The 26025-nt window shown below is 38.2% G+C and overlaps 1 protein-coding gene across 1 annotated transcript in view; it reads left to right on the forward strand.

Moving 5' to 3' along the window:
• LOC150079796 (mitochondrial disaggregase-like) overlaps positions 1 to 26025 on the forward strand; it is a 164219-nt gene that overhangs the window by 96891 nt on the left and 41303 nt on the right. The window contains exons 11-13 of the mRNA XM_090383236.1: positions 4885 to 5046; positions 16267 to 16423; positions 24865 to 24938. Of these exons, the coding sequence (XP_090239362.1) occupies positions 4885 to 5046; positions 16267 to 16423; positions 24865 to 24938 (393 nt within the window). The remainder of the gene's footprint in view (positions 1 to 4884; positions 5047 to 16266; positions 16424 to 24864; positions 24939 to 26025) is intronic.

Raw genomic sequence — 26025 nt, forward strand, 5'->3', positions numbered from 1 at the left:
CCCTGCTCTCCTGGAAATCCTCAGCACCTTGCTTTCCAGGCTGCTGCTCATTCTAATAGAAGCAGTGCAAGAATCACTTTTGCCTCTGCCTGCAGCCCCTGATATCTGCTCTACAACATCATCAACATTTTTGCATAATATATTCTCCATCTCCCATACAGTAGAGTCACTAACAATAATTAGTTTCTGTGGGACCAGAGCATTCTGCCTTGGAGATTGACGCTGTGCTGCTTGATGCACAGAAGTGAGCTCTGGCATTGAGTTAGCATTAGCATTAGTAGAGGCATTTGATGCAAGAACGCAAGCTTATGCAGCATCAGCCAAAAAAAACAAAAAAAAAAACACACCACTCCCATTTCACCCCTCCGTTCGCTCGAAATACCTGTCCAGTTGAGCCTTAAATTTGTTTAGGCTATCAACTTCAACAACAAATGATGGAAGTCGGTTCCACCAACCAACCACCCGCTGGCTAAAGGCAAATTTCCGCACATCTATCCGACATCTGTCTTTCCTCAATTTGAATTTATGCCCTCTCAGGTGATTATTCTGAGCAACAGGAAGAATCCCATCAGCATTGAGCATGCTCAAACCATTCAATGCTTTATACACCTCTATCAGATCACCTCACTGGTGCCTAGTCTCCAGACACTGTAATTTGCAAAACTTAAGCCTTTCTTCGTAAGAGCACCCCTTTGTTCCATTCATTAATCTTGTTGCCCTTCTCTGTACTCGTTCCAGCAGCTCTACATCCTTCTTGAAATGAGGCCTCCAGACCCATATACAGTACTCTAGGTGTGTCCTGACCATTGCCTTATACAAGGGAATAATCACCTCCTTATCCCTGCTAGAAAAATTCCTATATATCATTGACAATACACCATGAGCTACTCTTGCAGCCCGTCTGCACTGCTCAGAGAACTTCATATCTGCCTGCACAACCACCCCCAGGTCCCTTTCATTCTCTACCACTGTCAGTATAGAACCACAGAGTTGATACGTTGCTCTGGGGTTGCTGTTTCCCATGTGTAGTACTTTACATTTGTCAATGTTAAACTTCATTTGCCACCTCTCAGCCCATCTGCTCAACCTTTCCAGATCCTATTGCAGCAGCATAGTGTCAGTAGTGTCCTTGACAACCCTGCCTACCTTTGTATCGTCTGCAAACTTCGACATTAAGCTTGATATACCATCATCAATATCATTTATGAATACAGAAAACAATAATGGACCCAACACTGAGCCCTGAGGGACTCCACTAATAACATTAGTCCACGATGAGCAGTGTCCATTGATTACCACTCTCTGTCTTCTCCCCCTCAACCACCCCTTTATCCATAGCAGCAATTTGCCTCCAATGTCACACTGCTCCAATTTGTGTAGCAGTCTTCCATGTGCAACAGTATCAAAAGCCTTTCTAAGATCCAAGTATATAATATCAAAGCTATTCCCTGCATCCAGTTCTTTTGTGACTGCATCATAGTATCCAATCAAATTGGTCAGGCAAGACTTCCCCTGTGTCCGAGCTATAACTGAAGTCTTGTCTAAATGATCCTGCCGTGCTTCTTTAACTAGAGCCTCCATTAATTTTCCTGGAACAGAAGTTAAACTCACAGGTCTATAATTGCTTGTGTCCGCCTTTGATCCTCCTTTGTGAATTGGGGTGACATTTGCACATCTCCAGTCTGCGGGTACCTCCCCTGAGTCCAAGGAAGCTCTCATAATTATAGCTAAGGGTTTGCTTACTTCCTCTGCTGTCTCCTTTAATATAACTGGATAGATCCCATCCACCGCGGGTGCTTTTCTTGTGTTTATCTTCAACAGTTTCTCTTCCACTTTACTCTCAGTTATTACAAGATTCTCTAGCTTACTGCTAGAGTTTAATACACCCCTGGCTTTCCCCTCACTATATAACTTCTCATGTGTGAATGTCGATGCAAAATATTCATTTAGTTTGTTAGCTACCTGAGCAGGATCATCAATTCTGCTCAGGTATTGACCTGAGCAGGTCAATGATATTGACCCATCGATATCAAGTGGACCAATCTGATTCATCCCCTTCCTTCTAGAGTTTACATTAGTAAAGAACTCTTTGCTGTTTTTCATTGCATCTCTTGCCAAAGATTTCTCGTACTCTGCCTTTGCCTGCCTAACCTCCTTTGTAACTTGGTTACAGATCAACTTGTATCTATCATAGGCTTCTGTGTCGTGTTAATTTGTATGTATCCCATGCATGTTTCTTCTCTGCCATATGCCTCATCAGTTCATCTGACATCCATTTAGGCCTAAACCCTGAACAATATTTCTTAGTTGGTATGTAAAGCCTAGTAGCTTCCAAGATAAGTTCTTTGAATGCTTCCCATTTTGCATTTGCTGTTGGTAACATCATCAGTTGGTCCCACTGTATAGAATTTAAATACTGTCTCAGTCCATCGTAGTCGCCTTTACGAAAGCAATAACCCTTCCCTTTACCCCTAATGGTAGTTACCTCTTTGAGTAAATCCCAGTTCAGCACACTGTGATCACTGCCACCTAGTGGTTCATTTATCTTCAGATTCTTAATGCATGAAGAATCACTGCTGATAATCAAATCAAGAGTATTCCTCCCTCTAGTTGCCTCCCGAACATGCTGATGTAGAAAACAATCATCCAATAAATCCACAAAAGCCTTGCTAGTGTGTGAGTGACCAGCCCCCAACTCCAGTCAATATCTGGGAAATTAAAATCTCCCATTATAAGACTCTCTGATTTACTGGCCCACTCTTATTTCCCTGTACAGTTTCTTATTATTCTCATCAGAGTCATTAGGCCTATAGCACACTCCTACTCTCAATTTTGATCTCCCAATGCTTATGTCACACCAAACTGACTCGACACTGCACTGTCCAGCGATGTCCACTGGCTTCACTACCTTGGATTTTATGTATTTCTTAACTAATAGCATAACCCCTCCTCCCTTCCTATCCAGTCTATCCTTTCTGTAGACGTTGTACTCCCCAAATTCCAGTTCTGCATTCCTTATATCTGTGTGACACCAAGTCTCTGATATCCCAACAATATCTGCCTTTGATGTTTTGAGCAATACCTCAAATTCATCAAATTTATTTACTAAACTCCTAGCATTGGTGTAAACGCAAGTATACATGCACCTATTTCTATTCTTAGCTACCCTAACACAACCCATGTGTTTACTTGTACTGCAATGACTCCCAGCAGTCTCTGAAATATCCTGAATCTTGTTTTTCAGGCTTCTGCTCATTCCAATAGAAGCAGTGCAAGAATCACTTTCACCTCTGCCAGTGGCTACTGTTAATCTATTAGTCCTTGTATCCCCCCCAATCTAGCAGTTTTCCGACCCACCTAACACTGCCTCTATAGCATCAGCAAACATTCTTGCACCCTTTCTATTTAAGTGTATCCCATCATTGGGCAGATGAGAGTTTGAATGGCCCCTCATATTAATTTCTTCAAGGGTATTTCAAGAAGGGAATTTCTTCTTGACACTTTAGGTCCCTAGCACACACAAAGACATCCCCCTTGGCTAGATCATGTCCTGTTCCAGAAAGGTCTGCAAACATTCCACATTTCTCATATTTTTTGAGACTGTGATGCGTTGGAGAATCGCCCCTTCATTTCTCCCCCGAGCAACAGCACTCTTGCTAATCTGTGCACGTTGCCTTGCAGCTCTAGTCTGGATCATGATTTCTGTTTAAGTACAATTTAATGACAATGAAATTTAATAAGATTAATAAATTTTATTGATTAATTGATAATACTATACTAAGCTAACAGATTCCGAATACAGTGCTATGTATTACAATATCAAATTTTACATTATACCTTAAGCTATCAGTTCGAGATATACGTTACGCTATTTTGTATTAATCTAGTGTACTACAACAATGGCGGCAAGTTCAACAATATTGGTGCCAACACCGGTACAAGCGGTGAATCGCAACTTACATAAACACTAGTTAAATTTTAAAAATAAGCTAACAAACGCTACTAAACTTATTTAATATCTTTGTAGAACACAATGTAATATGTTAATTAACGAATATTACGGTAAAAATATCAAAACCATTTATCCATTAATCAGCAGCCAAAAATCTGCCATCTGTTCACCTCTGTGACATCTCCAGCACCCTACTAAATATTAAACTGAAAGTTAGAAAGTTAAATATTAAACTGAAACATATAAGGTATTTAAATTAGATATGGGGAAGGGGGAGTGTAATGGTCTTTAAAAGTATTTGAAATATTTTTCACTATCATCATGAACATGATCCATTATAATTAATAACAATAGTACAATAGAATTGTATGTTACTTGTTTTTATTGCTATATTTTATACATAGCAGCAGAGAAATTATATTTATTGCTGTAACAATTTTGACATATTTCATATATGTTCGTGAGAACCTGGACTACTTTATCACTGGCACTTATTTTGCATTTAAACATTTGACAGTTGTGCACTAATTCAAGCATTCATAGCAAAACTCTTCTTAATAGGCAAATATTGAGTTAATTTGTACTACCATGAAAATATGGTTGTTCCTTAAGCTTGATTTCATAATTCCTTACATAGTATGGATATGCATACAAGATGGTCAAGATCATCTGATGAGTGTGCTTACTCTCTGGAACAATATCTAAGATGAACATGGGGAAAATAACATAAAAAAATATTTTTTCTTAATTTATTTTCAAAATGCACTTCCTTGGAAAAATTGAACGATGTGAGAAAATTTTTTATGCATGGTTTTACAGTTCCACCGCTCATAACTCAGAATGTTTTCTTACTTATTTAAAAAAAAAGGGGAAAAAAAAGTATTTGTCACATTTTAATAATGAATTAATACAATGGATATATTTTTTTATAGGTAGCAAAGCTGATAGGCTCTCCACCAGGATATATTGGCCATGATGAGGGGGGACAGTTGACAAAAAAGTTAAAAGAATGCCCAAATGCAGTTGTTCTTTTTGATGAAGTAGACAAAGCTCATCCTGATGTGTTGACTGTTTTGTTGCAGCTTTTTGATGAAGTAAGTAGCTAGTAAGTATCTAGTAATTAAAATGTTGACTTTTTTTTTTTTTAAATAAATTGAGTATTTTAAAGTTTTGATAGAAGCGTGTTTCTTGTGTGTGTGACTGTGTGTGTGTTAATAACTTCAGAAAAATGGAAAACCAATTCTAAACAAAAGAAACAGCAAAAAACCAAGGCAGATTATTTCACTTGATGAATCAACAATATATTTGTGGTACAGTGAATGATAACTGTGGTACAGTGAAAGGGGACTTAGAGGGGAACAGGTATCCTGTGTGTTATCAGACACTCAGTCTAAAACACTGATGGATCCAATATCTTTCTATTACAGAAGACTTAGTAGAAGTCCGGTTGGCCTGCCTCCCTAAAATCCACTGATGCACACCTTGATGGTAAGCCCTGTTACGTCACTTAGGTGGCAACGAACGTGTAGAGTGGTTCTCTTCAAGATGCCTGGTCAGCGTGAAGAGGAAAAGACCAAACCCTCCAGGATATGACAGCATGACAAAACAAATGGCCCTCAGTCCCCAGCGGCTTTCACTCCCCCTCTTACGGCAGCGAGAGGATCAGAAGGCGCTAAGAATCTCTGGGTACAACCAGGCTACCATGCACGGAAACTGAACTTGGCCTGTTCAGTTTCCGTGGTGAAGACAGGATATTAGAGCTGGAAAAGGAATTAGAAAATGTGAATTGGAATATCACCGGTTTGGCTGAAACAAGAAGAAGAAATGGATTCCGTCAGTGTCGATCCACTGGTGATATTCTGGCTTATGTTACCCATTTATGGACTAATTCAATGGAAAGGTGCAGTGAAACACAAGTAGTTGCTCTTGACATCTCAAAGGCTTTTGATCGTGTTTGGGATAAAGGTCTTCTAAACAAGTTTCCATCTTATGGTTTGCCAACTGTTTTTAGTAATTGGTTATCCAGTTTTCTCTCTGATCGCTCACTGAGGGCGATGGTCTTCTAACTTGGGGGAAAAGAGTGGGGGAAAGAACTGAACCCCCAAGGTTCAGTTCTTTCCTCCACTATTTTCCTCTTGTATATTAATGATCTTCTTCCATTGACTGGAAATCCTATCCATAGTTTTGCCGATGATAGCACATTGCATTCAACTTTCCATTTTGAGAAACCTTGTCCTGCTCAATCAGCTTCAACTTCTCGAAAATCTGCTACCAATTCCTTAAATGCCGATCTTCAGGTAATTCTCCAGTGGGGCAAAGACAACTTAGTTGATTTCAACCCTTCTAAAACTCAGTCTTGTCTTATATCTCGCAAAAAGGATTCTTCTGCTCCTATGCTTATCTTTAGTGACACTCCGATTTCTAGGCAAAATGATATATCTCTTTTTTGGGATTACCCTGACTTCTAATCTCTCTTGGCACAAGCACATTACAAATATTGCTTCCTCTGCATCTAAAAAAACTTGGTTTTCTCTTTCGCTCTTGGCGTTACTTTTCTTCCAAACAGCTGCTCACTCTGTATAAATCGCAAATCCGCCCTGCCATGGAATATTGTTCCCACATCTGGGGTGGTGCCCCCAAAACCTCTCTCAGGCTTCTTGATTCCATTCAGAAGAGGGCAGTTAGGTTAATTAATGATTCATCTCTAACAGAGTCTCTCCACTTGCTTTCTCATAGACGTACTGTTTCTGCTGCATGCCTCTTCTACAGATACTTCCATGGGCACTGTTCTTCTGAATTGGCTTCTATAACTCCCACTCTCTCGTTCAAAACAGTCCGAACACGTGCCGCCACCAGCCAACATCCATTTACTGTCCAACTTCAAACCCACAGAACCAACTTTTCATCTTCCTCATTTATTCATTCAACTGTCGTTTTCTGGAACAACCTTCCTTCATACGTATTTCCTGAAAATTACAATCTACAGAAGTTCAAATCCAATGTCAACAAATATCTTCTTTCGTCTTCTCAACCTCCAACCCAAGCACGGTACTAAGTACTATAGGTTTTAATACCTCCTGTGTTTGGGGTTCACATAAAAAAAAAAATAATAAATAAGAAGAAAAAACCAGTGGGTGTAAAATACTGACCTTGTTACTTATATCACCATAGATCCTAAGTGATCTATACAGCCTCCCAAAAAAGTATCTTTACATCTCATTTTTCATAGTCCACTAGACATTCCTGGATAAACAAGTGAATGAGACCAGTATATATGGAAAATATAGAGTCATTAGTAGTTCTCATTATCATCATGTCTCAAAATCAGTCATCATGGTGTATAAGCCATGATTACTGATTTTGAGAGGAGTGTCAGTTGTCACATTGCTATTCTGTCAGTTCATGCTAATTGACAAATAATAATAGTATTCACCATATAGTACAAGGAAGCCTTGAAATAGGCCTCTGGGGTTGAGAAAGTTCTGACTCATAATAACTGCAATGGAATACACCAACTGTCTATGATTGAAACTTTATTAAAAATAATAATAAGATAAAATAAGATAGATAAAATTTTGTTGTAAAAATAAAATGTGCTGACAGCTATAGAGTTAAAAGCGATAAAATGTTAGATAAAATTAAAATATATAAGATTAAAATATACGAAATATTACAAATTAAAAGATATAAAACAACCATAGCTTTCAAAGGTGACTGACTCCTTTATCAACAGTAAAACTTGATTGTCACAGCACATCCTTAAATAACATCAGCAGGATCATGGCTCAGAGAGCCGACCGGGCTAGCCAGATGGGTAAAGTGCCTGCCCGGCAACCCAAAGGTCGCAGGTTCGAATCCTGCCTTTGGCTTGGATCAGAGTAAAATACAAAAACTTTGGGAGATGCATTATGGCCCCAGAAGCCGATGCATCAACAACTAACAAAAACAAAAGGTTCACAGCACATGTTACTGTAGGAACATGGGCATTACCCTCCACATGTGCATGGAGACTGGAAATGGCTCAGAGCATGCCAGGCAGAATCGCTCATCCCATCCAAGAATTACAGTTTCAAAGAGGGGGTTGAATATGGACTCCCCTATCTCTGTTGATGGTATTATATTCTGAGGAACAAATCCGCAAGCTCTCGAGCCATTTCCGGTTCCAGTAGCTATGCGAATGATCAATGAATGATCTTCATTGAAAGATGGCATCGCCTGAAGAAATTTGGTGGTTCTCCTCCCAGAAGTGTTCAGCCACAGCAGATTTCCCACAGTCTGATGTCTTTATTGCACTAATATGTTCCCCATACAATCTTTAAACCTGCGTTTTGTACAGCCCAGACATTTAATCTCATATATAACACCACTTGTACCCTCAATAGGTACAGGATTTTGTACTTTTGACATGACCGTGTGCAATCTTCACCCAACAGCTGTCACGCATACATAGTGTGTCTGACAGGTGCATAATATTCTACAGATCCGCTCTGTTAAGCCCAGATAATAAGAAATGTATGTGGTAGCAGCGGGTGATAATGCCTCTCTTCACTCATGTTCAGCTTCTCAAATATGTTTGTCCAAGACCTTCTAGGGGCTAGCTGCATTTTCAGAAATCCATTATGACATGTTTAATCTCCTCCATTCTATCCTCAGGTGTTACAGAAGGCTAGGTCCCACTGTTTTGTTAAGGGAAGAAGTGCAGATTTCCACTGGTCTACAGTTTAAGGACAGCAGGCCTTATGCCAAGCTGGATGGTGCCTGGAATTAGTTGGGGATTAGTGTCTTGTGGATGACTGAACAACCATAGTAACACATATCATGCAGTGGGAAATATGGTGCTGACATATTTCCCATTCATATCACAGAGTCTGTGTGCACTGTGACCACGACCTGCATTCCGAGTGGATGATTCTTTGCAGTACTCTTGTTATTTTCCAAGTAATTTCATGATGGTTTCAACGCCAGTCCACTTTCATTTGAAGATTACTTCACCAATTGCTGACCCAGGGATCATCATGTATAGACTGGTTTCTTATATGGCACCCTATTATCATATCACACTGGAAGTCTGTCGACTCTGTTGATAGCACTTTCATTCACAGTCATACTACTGTCTCCCTGAAGGCCTACATGTATATTTGTAGTTGTGTGTGATGTGTAGATAGAACATGACTGACTGTCAAATTATATCTGGATATTAATTGTAGAGTAGTGTATATTGCTGTTAGAGAAAAATATTAATTTAGATTATTTAATAGGAAAACGGTAATGCCATTCAGTCATTAGCATTAGCATTTTAACATTAGTAGAGGTGCATTAGCATTAGTAGAGGCATATGATGCAAGAAAGCAAGCTTATGCAGCATCAGCCAAAGAAAAAAAAAAACACATCCATTTCACCCCTCCGTTCATTCGAAATACCTGTCCAGCTGAGCCTTAAATTTGTTTAGGCTATCAACTTCCACAACAAGGGATGGAAGTCTGTTCCACCAACCAACTACCCGCTGGCTAAAGGCAAATTTCTGTACATCTATCCTACATCTGTCTTTCCTCAATTTGAATTTATGCCCCCTCAGGTGATTATTCTGAGCAAGAGGCAGTATCCCATCAGCATTGAGCATGCTCAAACCATTCAAGGCTTTGTACACCTCTATCAGATCACCTCGCCGGTGCCTAGTTTCCAGACACTGTAATTTGCAAAACTTAAGCCTTTCTTCGTAAGAGCAACCCTTTGTTCCGTTCACTAACCTTGTTGCCCTTCTCTGTACTCGTTCCAGCAGCTCTACATCCTTCTTGAAATCAGGCCTCCAGACCTGTATACAGTACTCAAGGTGCGGCCTGACCATTGCCTTATACAAGGGAATAATCACCTCCCGATCCCTGCTAGAAAAATTCCTGTATATCATTGATAAGACACCATGAGCTACTCTTGCAGCCCATCTGCACTGCTCAGAGAACTTCATATCTGCCTGCACAATTACCCCCAGGTCCTTTTCATTCTCTACCACTGTCAGTATAGTACCACAGAGTTGATACATTGCTCTGGGGTTGCTGTTTCCCATATGTAGTACTTTACATTTGTCAATGTTAAACTTCATTTGCCACCTCTCAGCCCATCTGCTCAACCTTTCCAGATCCTGTTGCAGCAGCATAGCGTCAGTAGCGTACTTAACAACCCTGCCAATCTTTGTATCGTCTGGAAACTTGAACATTAAGCTTGATATGCCATCATCAACATTATTTATAAATACAGAAAACAACAATGGACCCAACACTGAACCCTGAGAGACTCCACTAATAACATTAGTCCACGATGAGCAGTGTCCATTAATTACCATCCTCTGTCTTCTACCCCTCAACAATACCTTTATCCATAGCAACAATTTGCCACCAGTGCCACACTGCTCCAATTTGTGCAGCAGTCTTCCATGTGCAACAGTATCAAAAGCCTTTCTAAGATACAAATATATGATATCAATGTTCTTCCCTGCATCCAATTCATTTGTGACCACATCATAGTATCCAATCAAATTGGTCAGGCAAGACTTTCCCTTAACAAACCCATGCAAGAAAGGTTATGATGCAAGAAAGCAAGCTTATGCAGCATCAGCCAAAAAAAAAAAAAAAATGCTCCCATTTCACCTATCATTGTTCATTGTTCTTCTCTTTCTTGGTGATTCCCTTCTACTTCTCTTTCTCTCTCTCTCTCTCTCTCTCTCTCTCTCTCTCTCTCTCTCTCTCTCTCTCTCTCTCAGGGTAATTGGAAATTTTTTTTTTGGCTGGTGCAGAATAAGCCTCAGGCTTCCTTGCACTATATGGCTAATAATAATAATAATAATAATAATAATAATAATAATAATAATAATAAGAAATATTGCTCAAGGTTTAGGCCAAAATGGATGTCAGATGAACTAATGAAGCATATGGCAGAGAAGAAAAATGCATGGGATACTTACAAATTAACACATGACACAGAAGCCTATGATAGATACAAGTTGATATGCAACCAAGTTACAAAGGAGGTTAGGCAGGCGAAGGCAGATTACGAGAAATCTTTGGCAAGGGATGCAAAGAAAAACAGCTAAGAGTTCTTTACTTATGTAAACTCTAGAAGGAAGGGGATGAATCAGATTGGTCCACTTGATATTGATGGGTCAACTGTTGATGATCCTGCTCAGGTAGCTAACAAACTAAATGAATATTTTGCATCGACATTCACACATGAGGAGTTATTCAGCAAGGGGAATGCCAGAGGTGTATTCAACTCTAGCAGTAAGCTACAGAATCTTGAAATAACTGGGAGTAAAGTGGAGGAGAAACTGTTGAAGATAAACACAAGAAAGGCACCCGGGGTGGATGGGATCTATCCAGTTATATTAAAGGAGGCAGCAAAGGAAGTAAGCAAACCCTTAGCCATAATTATGAGAGCTTCCTTGGACTCAGGGGAGGTACCCATAGACTGGAAATGTGCAAATGTGACCCCAATTCACAAAGGAGGATCAAAGGCTGACACAAGTAATTATAGACCTGTGAGCTTAACTTCTGTTCCAGGAAAATTAATGGAGGCACTGGTTAAAGAAGCACTGCAGGATCATTTAGACAAGACTTCGGTTATAGCTCAGACACAGCATGGTTTTGTTAAGGGGAAGTCTTGCCTGACCAACTTGATTGGATACTATGATGCAGTCACAAAAGAACTGGATGCAGGGAATAACTTTGATATTATATACTTGGATCTTAGAAAGGCTTTTGATACTGTTGCACATGGAAGACTGCTACACAAATTGGAGCAGTGTGACATTGGAGGCAAATTGCTGCTATGGATAAAGGGGTGGTTGAGGGGGAGAAGACAGAGAGTGGTAATCAATGGACACTGCTCATCGTGGACTAATGTTATTAGTGGAGTCCCTCAGGGCTCAGTGTTGGGTCCATTATTGTTTTCTGTATTTATAAACGATATTGATGATGGTATATCAAGCTTAATGTCCAAGTTTGCAGATGATACAAAGGTTGGCAGGGTTGTCAAGGACACAACTGACACTATGCTTCTGCAACAGGATCTGGAAAGGTTGAGCAGATGGGCTGAGAGGTGGCAAATGAAGTTTAACATTGACAAATGTAAAGTACTACACATGGGAAACAGCAACCCCAGAGCAACGTATCAACTCTGTGGTACTACACTGACAGTGGTAGAGAATGAAAGGGACTTGGGGGTGGTTGTGCAGGCAGATATGAAGTTCTCTGAGCAGTGCAGATGGGCTGCAAGAGTAGCTCATGGTGTCTTATCAATGATATACAGGAATTTTTCCAGCAGGGATAAGGTGGTGATTATTCCATTGTATAAGGCAATGGTCAGGCCACACCTAGAGTACTGTATACAGGTCTGGAGGCCTCATTTCAAGAAGGATGTAGAGCTGCTGGAACGAGTACAGAGAAGGGCAACAAGATTAGTGAATGGAACAAAGGGGTGCTCTTACGAAGAAAGGCTTAAGTTTTGCAAATTACAGTGTCTGGAGACTAGGCACTAGCGAGGTGATCTGATAGAGGTGTACAAAGCCTTGAATGGTTTAAGCATGCTCAATGCTGATGGGATTCTTCCTCTAGCTCAGAAAAAACACCTGAGAGGGCATAAATTCAAATTGAGGAAAGACAGATGTAGGATAGACGTGCGGAAATTTGCCTTTAGCCAGCGGGTGGTTGGTTGGTGGAACAGACTCCCATCCCTTGTGGTGGAGGTTGATAGCCTAAATAAGTTTAAGGCTCAGCTGGACAGGTATTTTGAACGAACAGAGGGGTGAAGTGGAAGTGGGTTTTTTTTTTTTTTTTTTGGCTGATGCTGCATAAGCTTGCTTTCTTGCATCAAATGCCTCTACTAATGCTAATGCTAATCTCCTCAACTTTTCTAGATCCAGTTGCAGCAGCATACTGTCATTAGTGTCCTTAACAACCCTGCCAACCTTCATATCATCTGCAAACCTGGACATTAAGCTTGATATACCATCATCAATATCATTTATAAATACAGAAAACAACAATGGACCCAACACTGAACTCTGAGGGACTCGACTAATAACATTAGTCCAAGAGGAGCAGTGTCCATTGATTACCACTCTGTCTTCTCCAACTCAACCATCCCTTTATCCAAAGTAGCAATTTGCCTCCAAGGCCACACTGCTCCAATTTGTTTAGCAGTATTCCATGTGCAACAGTATCAAAAGCCTTTCTAAGATCCAAGTATATGATATCAAAGTTATTCCCTGCTTCCAGTTCCTTTGTGACCACATCATAGTATCCAATCAAATTGGTCAGGCAAGACTTTTTCTTAACAAAACCATGCTGTGTCCGAGCTATAAGTGAAGTCTTTTCTATATGATCCTGCAGTGCTTCTTTAACCAGGGCCTCCATTAATTTTCCTGGAACAGAAGTTAAACTAACAGGTCTATAATTACTTGTGTCGCCCTTTGATTCTCCTTTGTGAATTATGGTCTCATTTGCACATCTCCAGTTCATGAGTGCCTTTACTGAGTTCAAAGAAGCTCTCATAATTATGGTTAAGGGTTTGCTTATTTTCTTTGTTGCCTCCTTTAATATAACTGGATAGATCCCATCTACACCGGATGCCTTTTTTATATTTATCTTCAACAATTTCTCCTCCACTTTCCTCTCAGTTATTACAAAATCATCTAGCTCACTGCCAGAGTTTAATTCACCTCTGGCATTCCCTTCTCTGAATAACTCCTCATGTGTGAATGTACATGCAAAATACTCCTTTAGTTTGTTAGCCACCTGAGTAGAATCATCAACAGTTGAACCATCAATATCCATTGGAGTAATCTAATTCATCCCTTTCCTTCTAGAGTTTACCTAGGAGAACTCTTTGCATCCTTTGCCAAGGATTTCTCATAATCTGCCTTTGCCTGCCGAATCTCCTTTTTGACTTGGTTACAGACCAGCTTATATCTTTCATAGGCTTCCATGTATCCCATGCATTTTTCTTCTCTGCCATATGTCTCATTAGTTCATCTGACATCTATTTAGGCCTAAACCTTGAACAATATATCTTAGTTGGTATGTAAAGCCTAGTAGCTTCCAAGATAAATTCTTTGAATGCTTCCCATTTTGAATTTGCTGTTGGTAACATCATCAGTTCGTCCCACTGTATAGAATTTAAACACTGTCTCAGACCACCGTAGTCGCCTTTACGAAAGCAAAAACCCTTCCCTTTACCCCTGATGGTAGTTACCTCTTTGAGTAAATCCCACTTCAACACACTGTGATCACTGCCACCTAGTGGTTCCTTTATCTGCAGATTCTTAATGCATGAAGAATCACTACTGATAACCAGATCAAGAGTATTACTCCCTCTAGTTGCTTTCCGAACATGCTGATGTAGAAAATAATCATCCAATAAATCCTCAAAAGCCTTGCTAGTGTGTGAGTGACTAATCCACAAATTCCAGTCAATATCTGGGAAATTAAAATCTCCCATTATAAGACTCTCTGATTTACTGGCCCACTCTATTTCCCTGTACAGTTATATAACACAAATATAACACATTCTTACCTTCAGTTTTGATCTCCCAATCATGTCACACCAAACTGACTCGACACTGCACTGTCCAGCGATGTCGACTGGCTTCACTTCCTTGGATTTTATGTGTTTCCTAACTAATAGCATAACCCCTCCTCCCTTCCTATCCCGTCTATCCTTTCTGTACACATTGTACTCCCCAAATTCCAGTTCTGCATTCCTTATATCTGTGTGACACCACGTCTCTGATATACCAACAATATCTGCCTTTTATGTTTTGAACAATACCTCAAATTCATCAAATTTATTTACTAAACTCCTAGCATTGGTGTATACGCAAGTATACGTTCACTTGTATTATTCTTAGCTACCCTTACACAACCCATATGTTTACTTGTGATTTGATTTTGGTAGTTGTTGGCGCATCGGCTTCTGTGGCCATATTGCACCTCCCAAGGTTTTTGCAGTACTTTGATCCAAGCCCGAGGCGGGAATCGAACCCGCGACCTTTGGGTTGCCGGGCAGGTACTTTACCCACTCGGCTAGCCCGGTCGGCATGTTTACTTGTACAGAAGTGACTCCCAGTATTCTCTGAAATACCCTGCATCTTGTTTCATCTTGTTCATTACTGACAGTTAAGAACACTATTACCATGGATTCATGGTTAAATGTGATTAGATCTAATTAAATTTTTTTAAAAAGTTTACTCCATTTATATTGATACTTAGTCGATGAATATTATTGTCTTATTCTGTGCTAAAATTAGATTTAATTCATACAGCATAGTTTAGGGCTAAAGTCTCAGGTTACGTAGGGAATTAACTGACATACAAGTTAGTGCAATTGCATCATTTCTGTACGTAGCCAACTACTTAAGTAGTTATAAATTGGCATCACTAAGGATATCTCATATTGCGAATACCTTCACAATGCGTTGCCATGATATTGCACTACCTGAAATAAGTAATGCTTCACCATAGGAGAAGGCTATTGTTACTTATTCTCCATGGATAACATCACCCATATGGCATCATTTTGGAGCTTATTGGCTCCTCATCAGTGGGTGGGCAGGTACCCTGGTCTTGCAATGATGACAACCCAGTCGCAAAGTATAACTCCACAATATGAGAGATGCCTGATGGTGTGGAGTAATTTAGATTACAGAATAGTTTAGGGCTAAAGCCTCAGGTTAAGTAGGGAGTTAACTGACGTACAAGTTAGTACAATTAGTCAGTTAATTCCCTACATAACCTGAGGCTTTAGCCCTAAACTATTCTGTAATCTGAATTACTCCACACCATCAGGCATCTCTCATATTGTGGAGTAATATCATTGACAAAAACTCCATGATCTGCTCTTGCTGCCTGTCTTCATTGCTCAGAAAACTTCATATCTGACTGCACAATTAATCCAGGTCTTTTTCATTTGCTACCACCCTAAATGTAGTACCACACTGATGATGATGTTTAATGATGCCAATTTATAACTACTTAAGTAGTTGGCTATGTACAGAAATGATGCAATTGCACTAACTTGTATGTTCGTAAAACATATTATTTAATTATTCTGCTACAGTTAGTCTTTCTTCCTATGATTAATTGAATTGGTATCAAATATATGTTCTGAACAACTTTTTTTGTATAGAAAAAGTTTAATTTTAATTATTATTTATCATTAAATATAATTATTGATTATTATTTGTATGTGCTTAATTATTTATCATTAAATGTAATTGTGATAAAATTAAATCTTAATGATTTATAGTTTTTTTGTTGTTGTTTTAGGGCCGTCTGACCGATGGAAAGGGTAATACTATTGAATGTAAGGATTCTATTTTCATTATGACGTCTAATCTTGCAAGTTCTGAAATTGCTAATCATGCTTTGCAACTACGATCTGAAGCTGAAGAAATTGCTAGACAGAGATACAGTGGGAAATTAGGTATTTATTCAATGACCTTATCTAGTGCAATTGCATCATTACTGAATTGTTGAACTAAGATGAATGGAAGATTGTACATTAGACATAATTATTATAATATCTCATATGTATAAAGTTATAGAATTCTTATAGTACCATGATAATAGACTAAATATAAAAATAGCGAAATGCTTAAAGTGCGGTAATCACCTTGAATATAATCTGCCATAGTTTTATGAAAAGACTGATGGCTAAATATAAGGTGGAATGGTTAAGTTAATGCATTAAGGTGGAATGAGATTTAATTTAACGGAATTTTAAAATAAGCGCAAGGAAGCAGAAGTGCACTACTCCGTCCGTAGTTGTCATAAAGTAGAAAGTAGTTAATCTGGAACATAAAAGAATTGATAATGCCAATAGTTGTGACGACAGACTTTTGTTAAGTTATAACGTCTTCAGTTGGCGGTGTTAAGTGAGAAGTAACGCATGCTGTATTTTAAGGAATTTTCTATACTCTCGTGATGCTCTTTGGAACACGTGGGAATCTCAGATGTGAGAGATTCCAAGCCAAGGAAAGGTGAAAGGGAAGTTTTGCGTTTAGGATGTTGAGATTAGTATTGTGTCGAAACCATTCGATAACGAGGGCTTCATATTGAAGAATTTTGTGGCTGGTTTTAAGTCTTATAATGGTGATGGCGGAGTCAATTAAAGGAGTGTGATTGTGGGTTTTAGCATGAATTGTGAGTTCTGTACTAGCTTGTCCCGATCTAAGACTATTATAGTGGTAGTATGCACGAGTGTTGGAGGTTTTGGTAGAACCAAACTTGGTAGTAGTACTACCAATATAACAGGCATCACAGTTTGGTTGACATTTAATCAAGTAAATTATATTGTTTAAATCGTTGGTTGGGTATTTGTGTGTATCTTTGTAAGTGTTGAATAAGGATCCGAGTTTATTATAAGCTGAAAAAATAAGGGAGATATCAGTACCTGTAAACACATGGCGGAATTGTCCGGCAAGTTCATTATGGTATGGGAGAATGATGCGTATATTTGAAGATTAGATAGATATGGCATTCTGAATTATACACAACATGGTTTTGTTAAGGGAAAATCATGTTTTAACTAAGTTAGTAGGCTATTTTGACATAGTTACTCATGAGATAAATGGAGAGAAAAAGTTTGACATACAGTTTATTTGGATTTTAGCAAGGCATTTAACTCAGTCCCTCACGAGAGGTTACTATATAAGCTGCAACATGTTGGGATTACTGAAAAAATTCTAAGATGGATTGATGGGTAGCTGCAGGGCAGAAGGCAAAGGGTTGTGATTAATGAATATTCTTCAGATTGGTGTAAAGTCAGAAGTGGGGTTCCCCAAGGATCAGTTCTTTGACCACTATTGTTTCTGATTTTCATAAACAACATTGATGATGGGATAGAAAGTTTGATGTCAAAATTTGCAGACACCATGAAGATTGGTAGAGTAGTTGATCAGTATCAAGCAGCACTCCTTTAAGTTGACTTGAACATGCTGCAAGAATGATCAGAAAAGTGGCAGCTATTTTAATGTAGCAAAATGCAAAGTTATACACTTGGTGGGGTTGAATTAAAAACGGTAGAGGAAGAAAGGGATCTGCAAGTTACAGGCAGATTGTGGTTTTCTGAGCAGTGTGAACAGGCAACCAAGAAAGCCCATGGTGTCCTATCAATGATGTATCAAACATTATCCTGTAGTGATATGGAGGTCATAGTCCCATTGTATAAAACAATTGTAAGACCACAGGTTGTCAGTTTTCAATGGTTGGGGAAAGTATTATTATTCATGTGGGAACTTGCAATATTAACTGCATTTGCAATATTAACTGCAATATTAACTGCAGGACGGATTATATAATAAAAGGTTTGAATTAACTTAAGACTCAAGGGATTCCACAAGGCTCTTATGGGAGAGGAGGATTACTTCTTGGGTAGGTCACACTGATTTTTATCAGGGTGGCCTGCTCAAGAAGGAATCTGTTTTGTGGAGAAGGAATGCATGTAAACAAAAATAGTGCAAGGATTCTTGCCAGTTTCCTTGAGGAAGTCATATGGGTTTAGAAAAATGTCTGGTAATGATAATAATGAATTTTTTAATGATGTGGTTCAAAGTAGCATTTTAAGGGTTCTTGTATCAGGCCACAAAACCCGAAGAGTTTTTAGCATTAGCAAAGGCACATGATGCAAGAAAGCAAGCTTATATAGCATCAGCCAAAAAAAAAAAAAAAAAAAAAAAACACTCTTCTCATTTCACTCATCCACTTGTTCCAAATGTTTGTCTAGTTCTGCCTTGAATCTATTTAAGCTATCAAATTTTACAATGACAGATAGAAGTTTGTTCCAGTAATCAACTACCCACTGGCTAAAGGCAAACTTCCACACATCTGTCCTACAACTGTTTTTTCTCAATTTGAATTTATGCCCTCTCAGACGATTATTCTGAGCAAGAAGAATCGCACACATCAGCATTGAGCATGCTCAAACCATTCAAGGCTTTATACACCTCAATCAGATCACTTCGCAGGTGCTCTTCTACTAATATTGGAAAGATGTGCCAAGGGCAACAATGTTTTAAATGAATTGGGAAACTAATGCTAGTACATAAGGTATGTTCATATCAGACGGCACCTGGGATTTCTCCCATCTCTGCATATGTTTGCTGTATCGAGGACAGCACAATGTCAAGCCAGAGAATTGAAAGTGTGTGGGCCATGTCTGTGCAGTGTGATGTGTTGTGCCCATTGTTTGTCTGGCTTATTGATCGCCAGGCCCCTAGTGGGGCCCGACGTTGCCCATGCCTTGCCACGTTGAGAGGCTAGCTGGGTGTGTCCAGTATCACAAGTTGCTCTGGCAGGTCCTGCCACCTAGTTTCCTGGGATTTCAGTGGCTAGGCCCTTGGGGGGGGGAAATCACATGTTTGACATTAATGCTTAATGGGATTGCTGTTTGGAAATCGCTGGTTGGGGTTGAACGCTAGAGATGTGTTATAGGAAGTTTGATTTATCTATGAAAAAAAAAAAGCCAAGTAAGTTGGGTAGATTATTCCAGCCAAACCAACTGGGTAGATTATCCCAATTAGCACTATTACAAAGATGAGGTGTAAAAAAAATTCTACTAAAAATGTCTGCAAATTGACTATTTAATAAATTATCTGTAGCTATTTCTATAATGTTGAATTATTAGGCTTTTTTTAGATTGCTGTTTTTATGCATCCTGTTAGAGTGGTTAGTATTATAAAGATGAGACAAAGTGAGTGACAAAGGTCACTTTTTCTCATCCTGAGCTGGATATCATCATTCTTCTCTTTCTTGGTGATTCCTTTCTACTTTCTGACTCTCTCTCTCTCTCTCTCTCTCTCTCTCTCTCTCTCTCTCTCTCTCTCTCTCTCTCTCTCTCTCTCTCTCTCTCTCACACACACACACACACACACACACACACACACACACACACACACACACACACACACACACACACATATGCCGGTGCAGCATAAGCCTCAGGCTTCCTTGCAACCATATGGTTAATAATAATAAAAAAGATGATTTATTCTTCTCTGATTCATTCATAATACTTTATATAATTGGAATCACAATTGTATTATATTTACCAGATAGTTTGTTTCTTACAGTTAAATATTATATTTGTCAATTTCTTTGAGTGAAATTGGCAGTGATGGGGGGATAAAAGCAAAAAATATTCAGATAATTCAAATTTCAGTATTTTTAATTATCTGATATTTCAGATTAATGGTAAGTAGACAGTCAACCTTCTTCCCTCCTTCCTATACCCAATATAAGACTGGTTGTTAGAGATAAAGTGAATATATAAAGTTATAGGTTGACCACATGAGCAAGAATACAAAAAATGTTTTAACTAACATTAAAATGGCTACTGTAAACATACAAGGGGCAGTCAATAAGTATTTACCCTCATCTAAAAATATCTGAGTTAGGGATTGATATTATATATATATATATATATATATATATATATATATATATATATTCTAAGTCTCATAAGTTAATTTATATTTATTGGAAAGACACAAGAAGTTATCCAAAGGTGTCTGCCTTTTAGTTGACAATGCTCCTGCTCATAAGGCTGCACTCACAATGGACTTTTCTCCTGACCTCTCGTCTTCAGACTCTTTCCTCTTCTCTGAAATGAAGAAACTATTACAGGACTGCAGATTTCATTATGTAGAGGAGGTAATTAATGAAGTGGAAGCAAGCCTGGTTTTCTTCTCTCAAAGCAAGGAGTTCTGTTCAAGGGTCCTGAAAGAGTTTATTCACAGATGGGAAAAAATGTGTAGCTCTAGACGCTATCTGCATTGATGAAATTGTCAGGCAGATTTCAGATATCTAACTCAAATGTTTTTAGGTAAGAGTAAATACTTATTGACTGCCCCTTGTATCAATGATTTAAGGATTTGATGTTCTCAAGTGTATGATATCTACAGTTGCAAAAAAAAAAAAAAAAAAAAAAAAAAACAGGTGAGCACTTATTTTCAATGTGTCTCCAAAACTAATTGTAAATAAAATAAATAATGGTGGTCATTCTTCAGTGTTTGGAAAAAATAGCTAGCACCATAACTTTAAAAATTTAACAGTTATAAGACATCAAATAAACTTGAACTAAATAATAACTTTCATTCCTTACAATAAAGACTGAGACGAATAATGAGCTTATAACAAAATCAGAATACAGGAGTAAAATGTCTCAGCTCTAGAATTAGAAGATTGTCTTCTAATTCTAAGTGAACATTGATATTATTCTAAATAAAAAAAAAATAAAAAATAAAAATCTACACTTTCCAAATACTGGCATAAATGTTAATGCCATTTTTACAAAGGAAAACTTATTAACCAAGGGAATTACTTTTATTTCTAATATGACCAAAGTGATTGGATAGGGATAATTAAGGTTACTATGTAATAGTTTTGAAGGGTTTTAGTAACATAGTAGAAGATTGTTGTAAGAGTTATAACAATACTTTCTTGTGTCAGTAACCTTTTTAATGGCATGATAGTTTTTATCAAGATTCTTTTATTAGCCAACTTTTGAAGTGAACATTGATTTTTCTGACATTGACATGAAGGAGCAGACTCAAAAGACAGATAAAAAAGTTTACATTCTATTCTGTTAATGTAGTTTTTCAGTACTAATTATTCTTGTTCTATTTAGCATTAGTAGTGGCACATGATGCAAGAAAGCAAGCTTATAAAGCATCAGCAAAAAAAATTCCACATCACCTATACATCCCTCCAATAATTTGTTTAGTTTTTCCTTGAATTTATTCAAACTACCCATTTCCACAACAACAGAAGTTTGTTCCAACCATCAGCTACTTGCTGGCTGAAGCAAACTTCTGCACAACCTTTCAACAATCCTTCCTCAGTTTGAATTTATGCTCCCCTAAATGTGTAGTCTGAGCAAGAGGAAGGATTCTATCAGCATTGAGCTTGTTCAATCTATTCAAAGCCTTAAACATCTCGATCAGATGACCCCACAGGTGTCTAGTCTCAAGATGGTACATTCTGCAGAACCAAAGCCTTTTCTTGGTAAGACCACCTTTTTGTTTCCATCACCAAACTTGTGGTCCTTCTCTGCATCCAATCCAGCAGATCTACAGCTTTTCTTAAGTAAGGCCTCCAGACCTAGATGCAGAACTCAAGATGCAGCCTAACCATTACCTTGTACAATGGGATAATCTCCTCCTTATCCCCTGCTAGCAAGATTCTTGAATATATCATTAACAAAACCCCATGTGCTGTCCTGGCAGCCTGTCTACACTGCTCAGAGAACTTCATGTGGCTGCATAATTAACCCCAGGTGTCTTTCATTTTACACTAATCTGATTCTAGTACCATACAGTTGGTACATTGCTCTGGGATTACTGCTATCCATATGCAGTACCTTGCATTTGTCACTGTTCACTGTTATACTTGAACTGCCATTTCTCAGCCCATCTGCCTAATTTTTATAGATCTTATTACAGCAGCTTACCTTCGTTACTGTCATTAAACACCCTGCCAACCTTTGTATCATCTGCAACCTTAGATATTAAGATATGACTTCATTAATAAATATAAAAAACAACAGTGGGCCTAGCACTGAAACCTGAGGACTCTGACTAATAACATTATTCCATGAAGAGCAGTGTCCATTAATAACCACTCTGTCTTCTTCCACTAAACCATCCCTTTATTCACAGCAGAAACTTTCCCTTAATGCCACATTTCTCCAATTTTTACAGCAGTCTCTTATGTGCAACGGTATTAAAATCTTAACTGAAATCCAAGAATATGATATCAAAATTGTTTTTGATATTATACTTGGAATAAAAATATGATAACAAAATTGCCACTAAACCAATCCTTGTTGTGACCAGTATAATTGCATTCTTGTTTTTTAGATGTCCTGCATTACTTCTTTAGCCAGTGAGTCCATTATTTTCCTTGGAACAGAAGTTAAGCTTACCAGTCTGTAATTATTCATTACACCTTTTAATCACTCTTTGTAAATTGAGAATACATTCGCACATCTCCAGTCCTTAGGAACCTCTCCTGAATCTAAAGATGCTCTCATAATTTTTACTAATTTTTGCTTACCTCCTTTGTGGCCTCCCTTAATATAATTGCATGGATCCCATCCACCCCAGACACCTTTTTTATGTTTACCTTCAACAATTTAAGAGTAGGAGACCGGCAGAATTACTTAACAAGTACAGGTCACTGTTGAAAAAAAGCCGTGAATTAGGGTTGAATTTGAAAGTGCCTGCAATTCTGCCCAGACACAATAGGAGGGAGTATATGATGAGAGCCTTGTCGATCAATTCGGCCCTGGAAAGATTGTGCAAGGGGTAGAATTTTTTTCAGTCTGGTCTGTACTTGTTAACAGGAGAGACTGCTTCTACAGGAATGGGATAAACTTAAATAGAAAGGGTGCAAGAATATTTGCTGATGCTATCGAGGCAGTGTTAGGTGGGTCGGAAAACTGCTAGCTTGGGGGGAGACAAAGACCAATAGATTGACAGTAGCCACTGGCAGAGGTGAAATAGATTCTTGCACTGCTTCTATTGGAATGAGCAGCAGCCTGGAAAACAAGATGCAGGATATTTCAGAGACTGCTGGGAGTCATTGCGGTACAAGTAAACACATGGGTTGTGTTAGGGTGCACGTATACTTGCGTGTACAATATGCTAGGAGTTTGGTAAATAAATTTGAGGTATTGCTCAAAACATAAAAGGCAGATATTGTTGGGATATCAGAGATGTGGTGTCACACAGATATAAGGAATGCAGAACTGGAATTTGAGGAGTACAATGTGTACAGAAAGGATAGACAGGATAGGAAGGGAGAAGGGGTTATGCTATTAGTTAAGAAACATAAAATCCAACAAAGTGAAGCCAGTCGACATCACTGGACAGTGCAGTGTCGAGTCAATTTGGTGTGACATAAGCATTGGGAGATCAAAATTGAGAGTAGGAGTGTGCTATAGGCCTAATGACTCCGATGAGTATAATAAGAGTAGCTCATGGTGTCTTGGCAGTGATATACAGGAATTTTTCTAGCAGGGATAAGGAGGTGATTATTCCCTTGTATAAGGCAATGGTCAGGCCACACCTTGAGTACTGTATACAGGTCTGGAGGCCTCATTTCAAGAAGGATGTAGAGCTGCTGGAACAAGTACAGAGAAGGGCAACATGATTAGCGAATGGAACAAAGGGTTGCTCTTACGAAGAAAGGCTTAAGTTTAGCAAATTACAGTGTCTGGAGACTAGGCACCGGCGAGGTGATATGATAGAGGTGTATAAAGCCTTGAATGGTTTGAGCATGCTCAGTGCCGATGGGATTCTTCCTCTTGCTCAGAATAATCACCTGAGAGGGCATAAATTCAGATTGAGGAAAGACAGATGTAGGGTAGTTGTGTGGAAATTTGCCTTTAGCCAGCGGGTTGTTGGTTGGTGGAACAGACTTCCGTCCCTTGTTGTGGAAGTTAATAGCCTAAACAAATTTAAGACTCAGCTGGACAGGTATTTTGAATGAATTTGGAGGGGTGAAATGGAAGTGTTTTTTTTTTTTTTTCTTTTTCGGCTGATGCTGCATAAGCTTGCTTTCTTGCATCATATGCCTCTACTAATGCTAATTCCCTTTCTCTTTCCTCTAAGTTATATATGTGATTTACATATGTTACTCATTTACATATGTAAGTAAAAGTTTTACATCAATACAAAACTTTAAATTTTCTAACAATAGGACATACTCTCTCCAAAAAAGAGCTACCAAGGTTACTAAGAAGAGCTTTGTATAATTAATGTTTTAATAAGTATTTTGATAGTGATTTGTATTTATAAAACTTAGTATAGCGTGATATTTAATTATACTGCAGTGACCTTTATTTATCAGTGGTTTAATTTTCAGATGATGGTGACATTGCTGAAATAATTACCATATCAAAAGAATTCAAGGTAAAAGTTGTACAGCCTATTCTTAAGGTAAGTGTACTACCAAAGATTACGTAGTAAAGACTCTAGTATAGGTGCTACATTGGTTACATACAATATTCAGTCCTCTATATAGTATTGTTTAATGAATATTTTTTGCACCCCTTCAACTGTGGAACCATGTAGAAAATAATTATTATAACACCTTTGTGACATTTAGCTCCTCACAGAATTTCTTATAACAGTCAGCTGTTCATGAGTGTGCTTCGATTTTACATGTTGGTCATCATTGTGCAGTCTTTGTTTTCATCTAATTTTCCACTGATGATCAGTCAGAAGTAAATGTCTGGTAGTGTATGGATATCACAACACACCTCTAAAGACACAAGTTAATTTTAATGCTAATGACTGCAGAGACTGCTCAAAGAAAAAAAAAGACTATGGGATTGTATTAAATTTTAGTGTATTAAAAGAAGTTTTAGATGCTAAAGTAGAATGAAATCATCTAGAGGATATTAGATTATATTAGGGAATGGAACCATAAGCAGAACAAAATATGCCTGAAAATAAAAAAATAAAAATCTATAAAAACCGGAAACACAAAACGAAACAAAATGACAACGATTGAAACACTTCTCTTCCATTACAGAAACTTCTCATCCTTTATGTAAAAGTGCATTGAAAAAGCCTTTAAATGGATTCCTACAAGGAATATAAATTGCCCTCAGATACATTCACATGTGGGATATTTGACTGTAGAATATACCTCAAGCCCTCTACCATGTGTGATTTAGTCTAATAAATCTGAAGTTTTCTGTGGTAACACATATATTCTTTTTACTGTTTCTTTTCTTTCCTCTCATTTTTCCTGTCTTTATGCTCTTAGAGTATCAAGGACTAATAGTTATTTCTTTTCATACTTTCTATGTATTTCTCCCCCCCCCAACCCACAAGATTCTTGTTATATATACAAAATATTAGCTCAAATTGCCTTCTCTTTCCTATGCTTGTTTGTTTTTCCTTTGTCACTTTACAATTATTAGCATTTGTTATACTGATGATTACAATGAACCAATGAAATTTGGCTGTGTATATATTTTTATTTATAAATGTTGTTTGAGTACATACAGCAGTAGAA

The sequence above is a fragment of the Mastigoproctus giganteus genome, chromosome 10 (assembly GCF_048544385.1).
Source record: "Mastigoproctus giganteus isolate SK-2022 chromosome 10, ASM4854438v1, whole genome shotgun sequence".
In the NCBI taxonomy this organism is placed as follows: Eukaryota; Metazoa; Arthropoda; class Arachnida; order Uropygi; family Thelyphonidae; genus Mastigoproctus; species Mastigoproctus giganteus.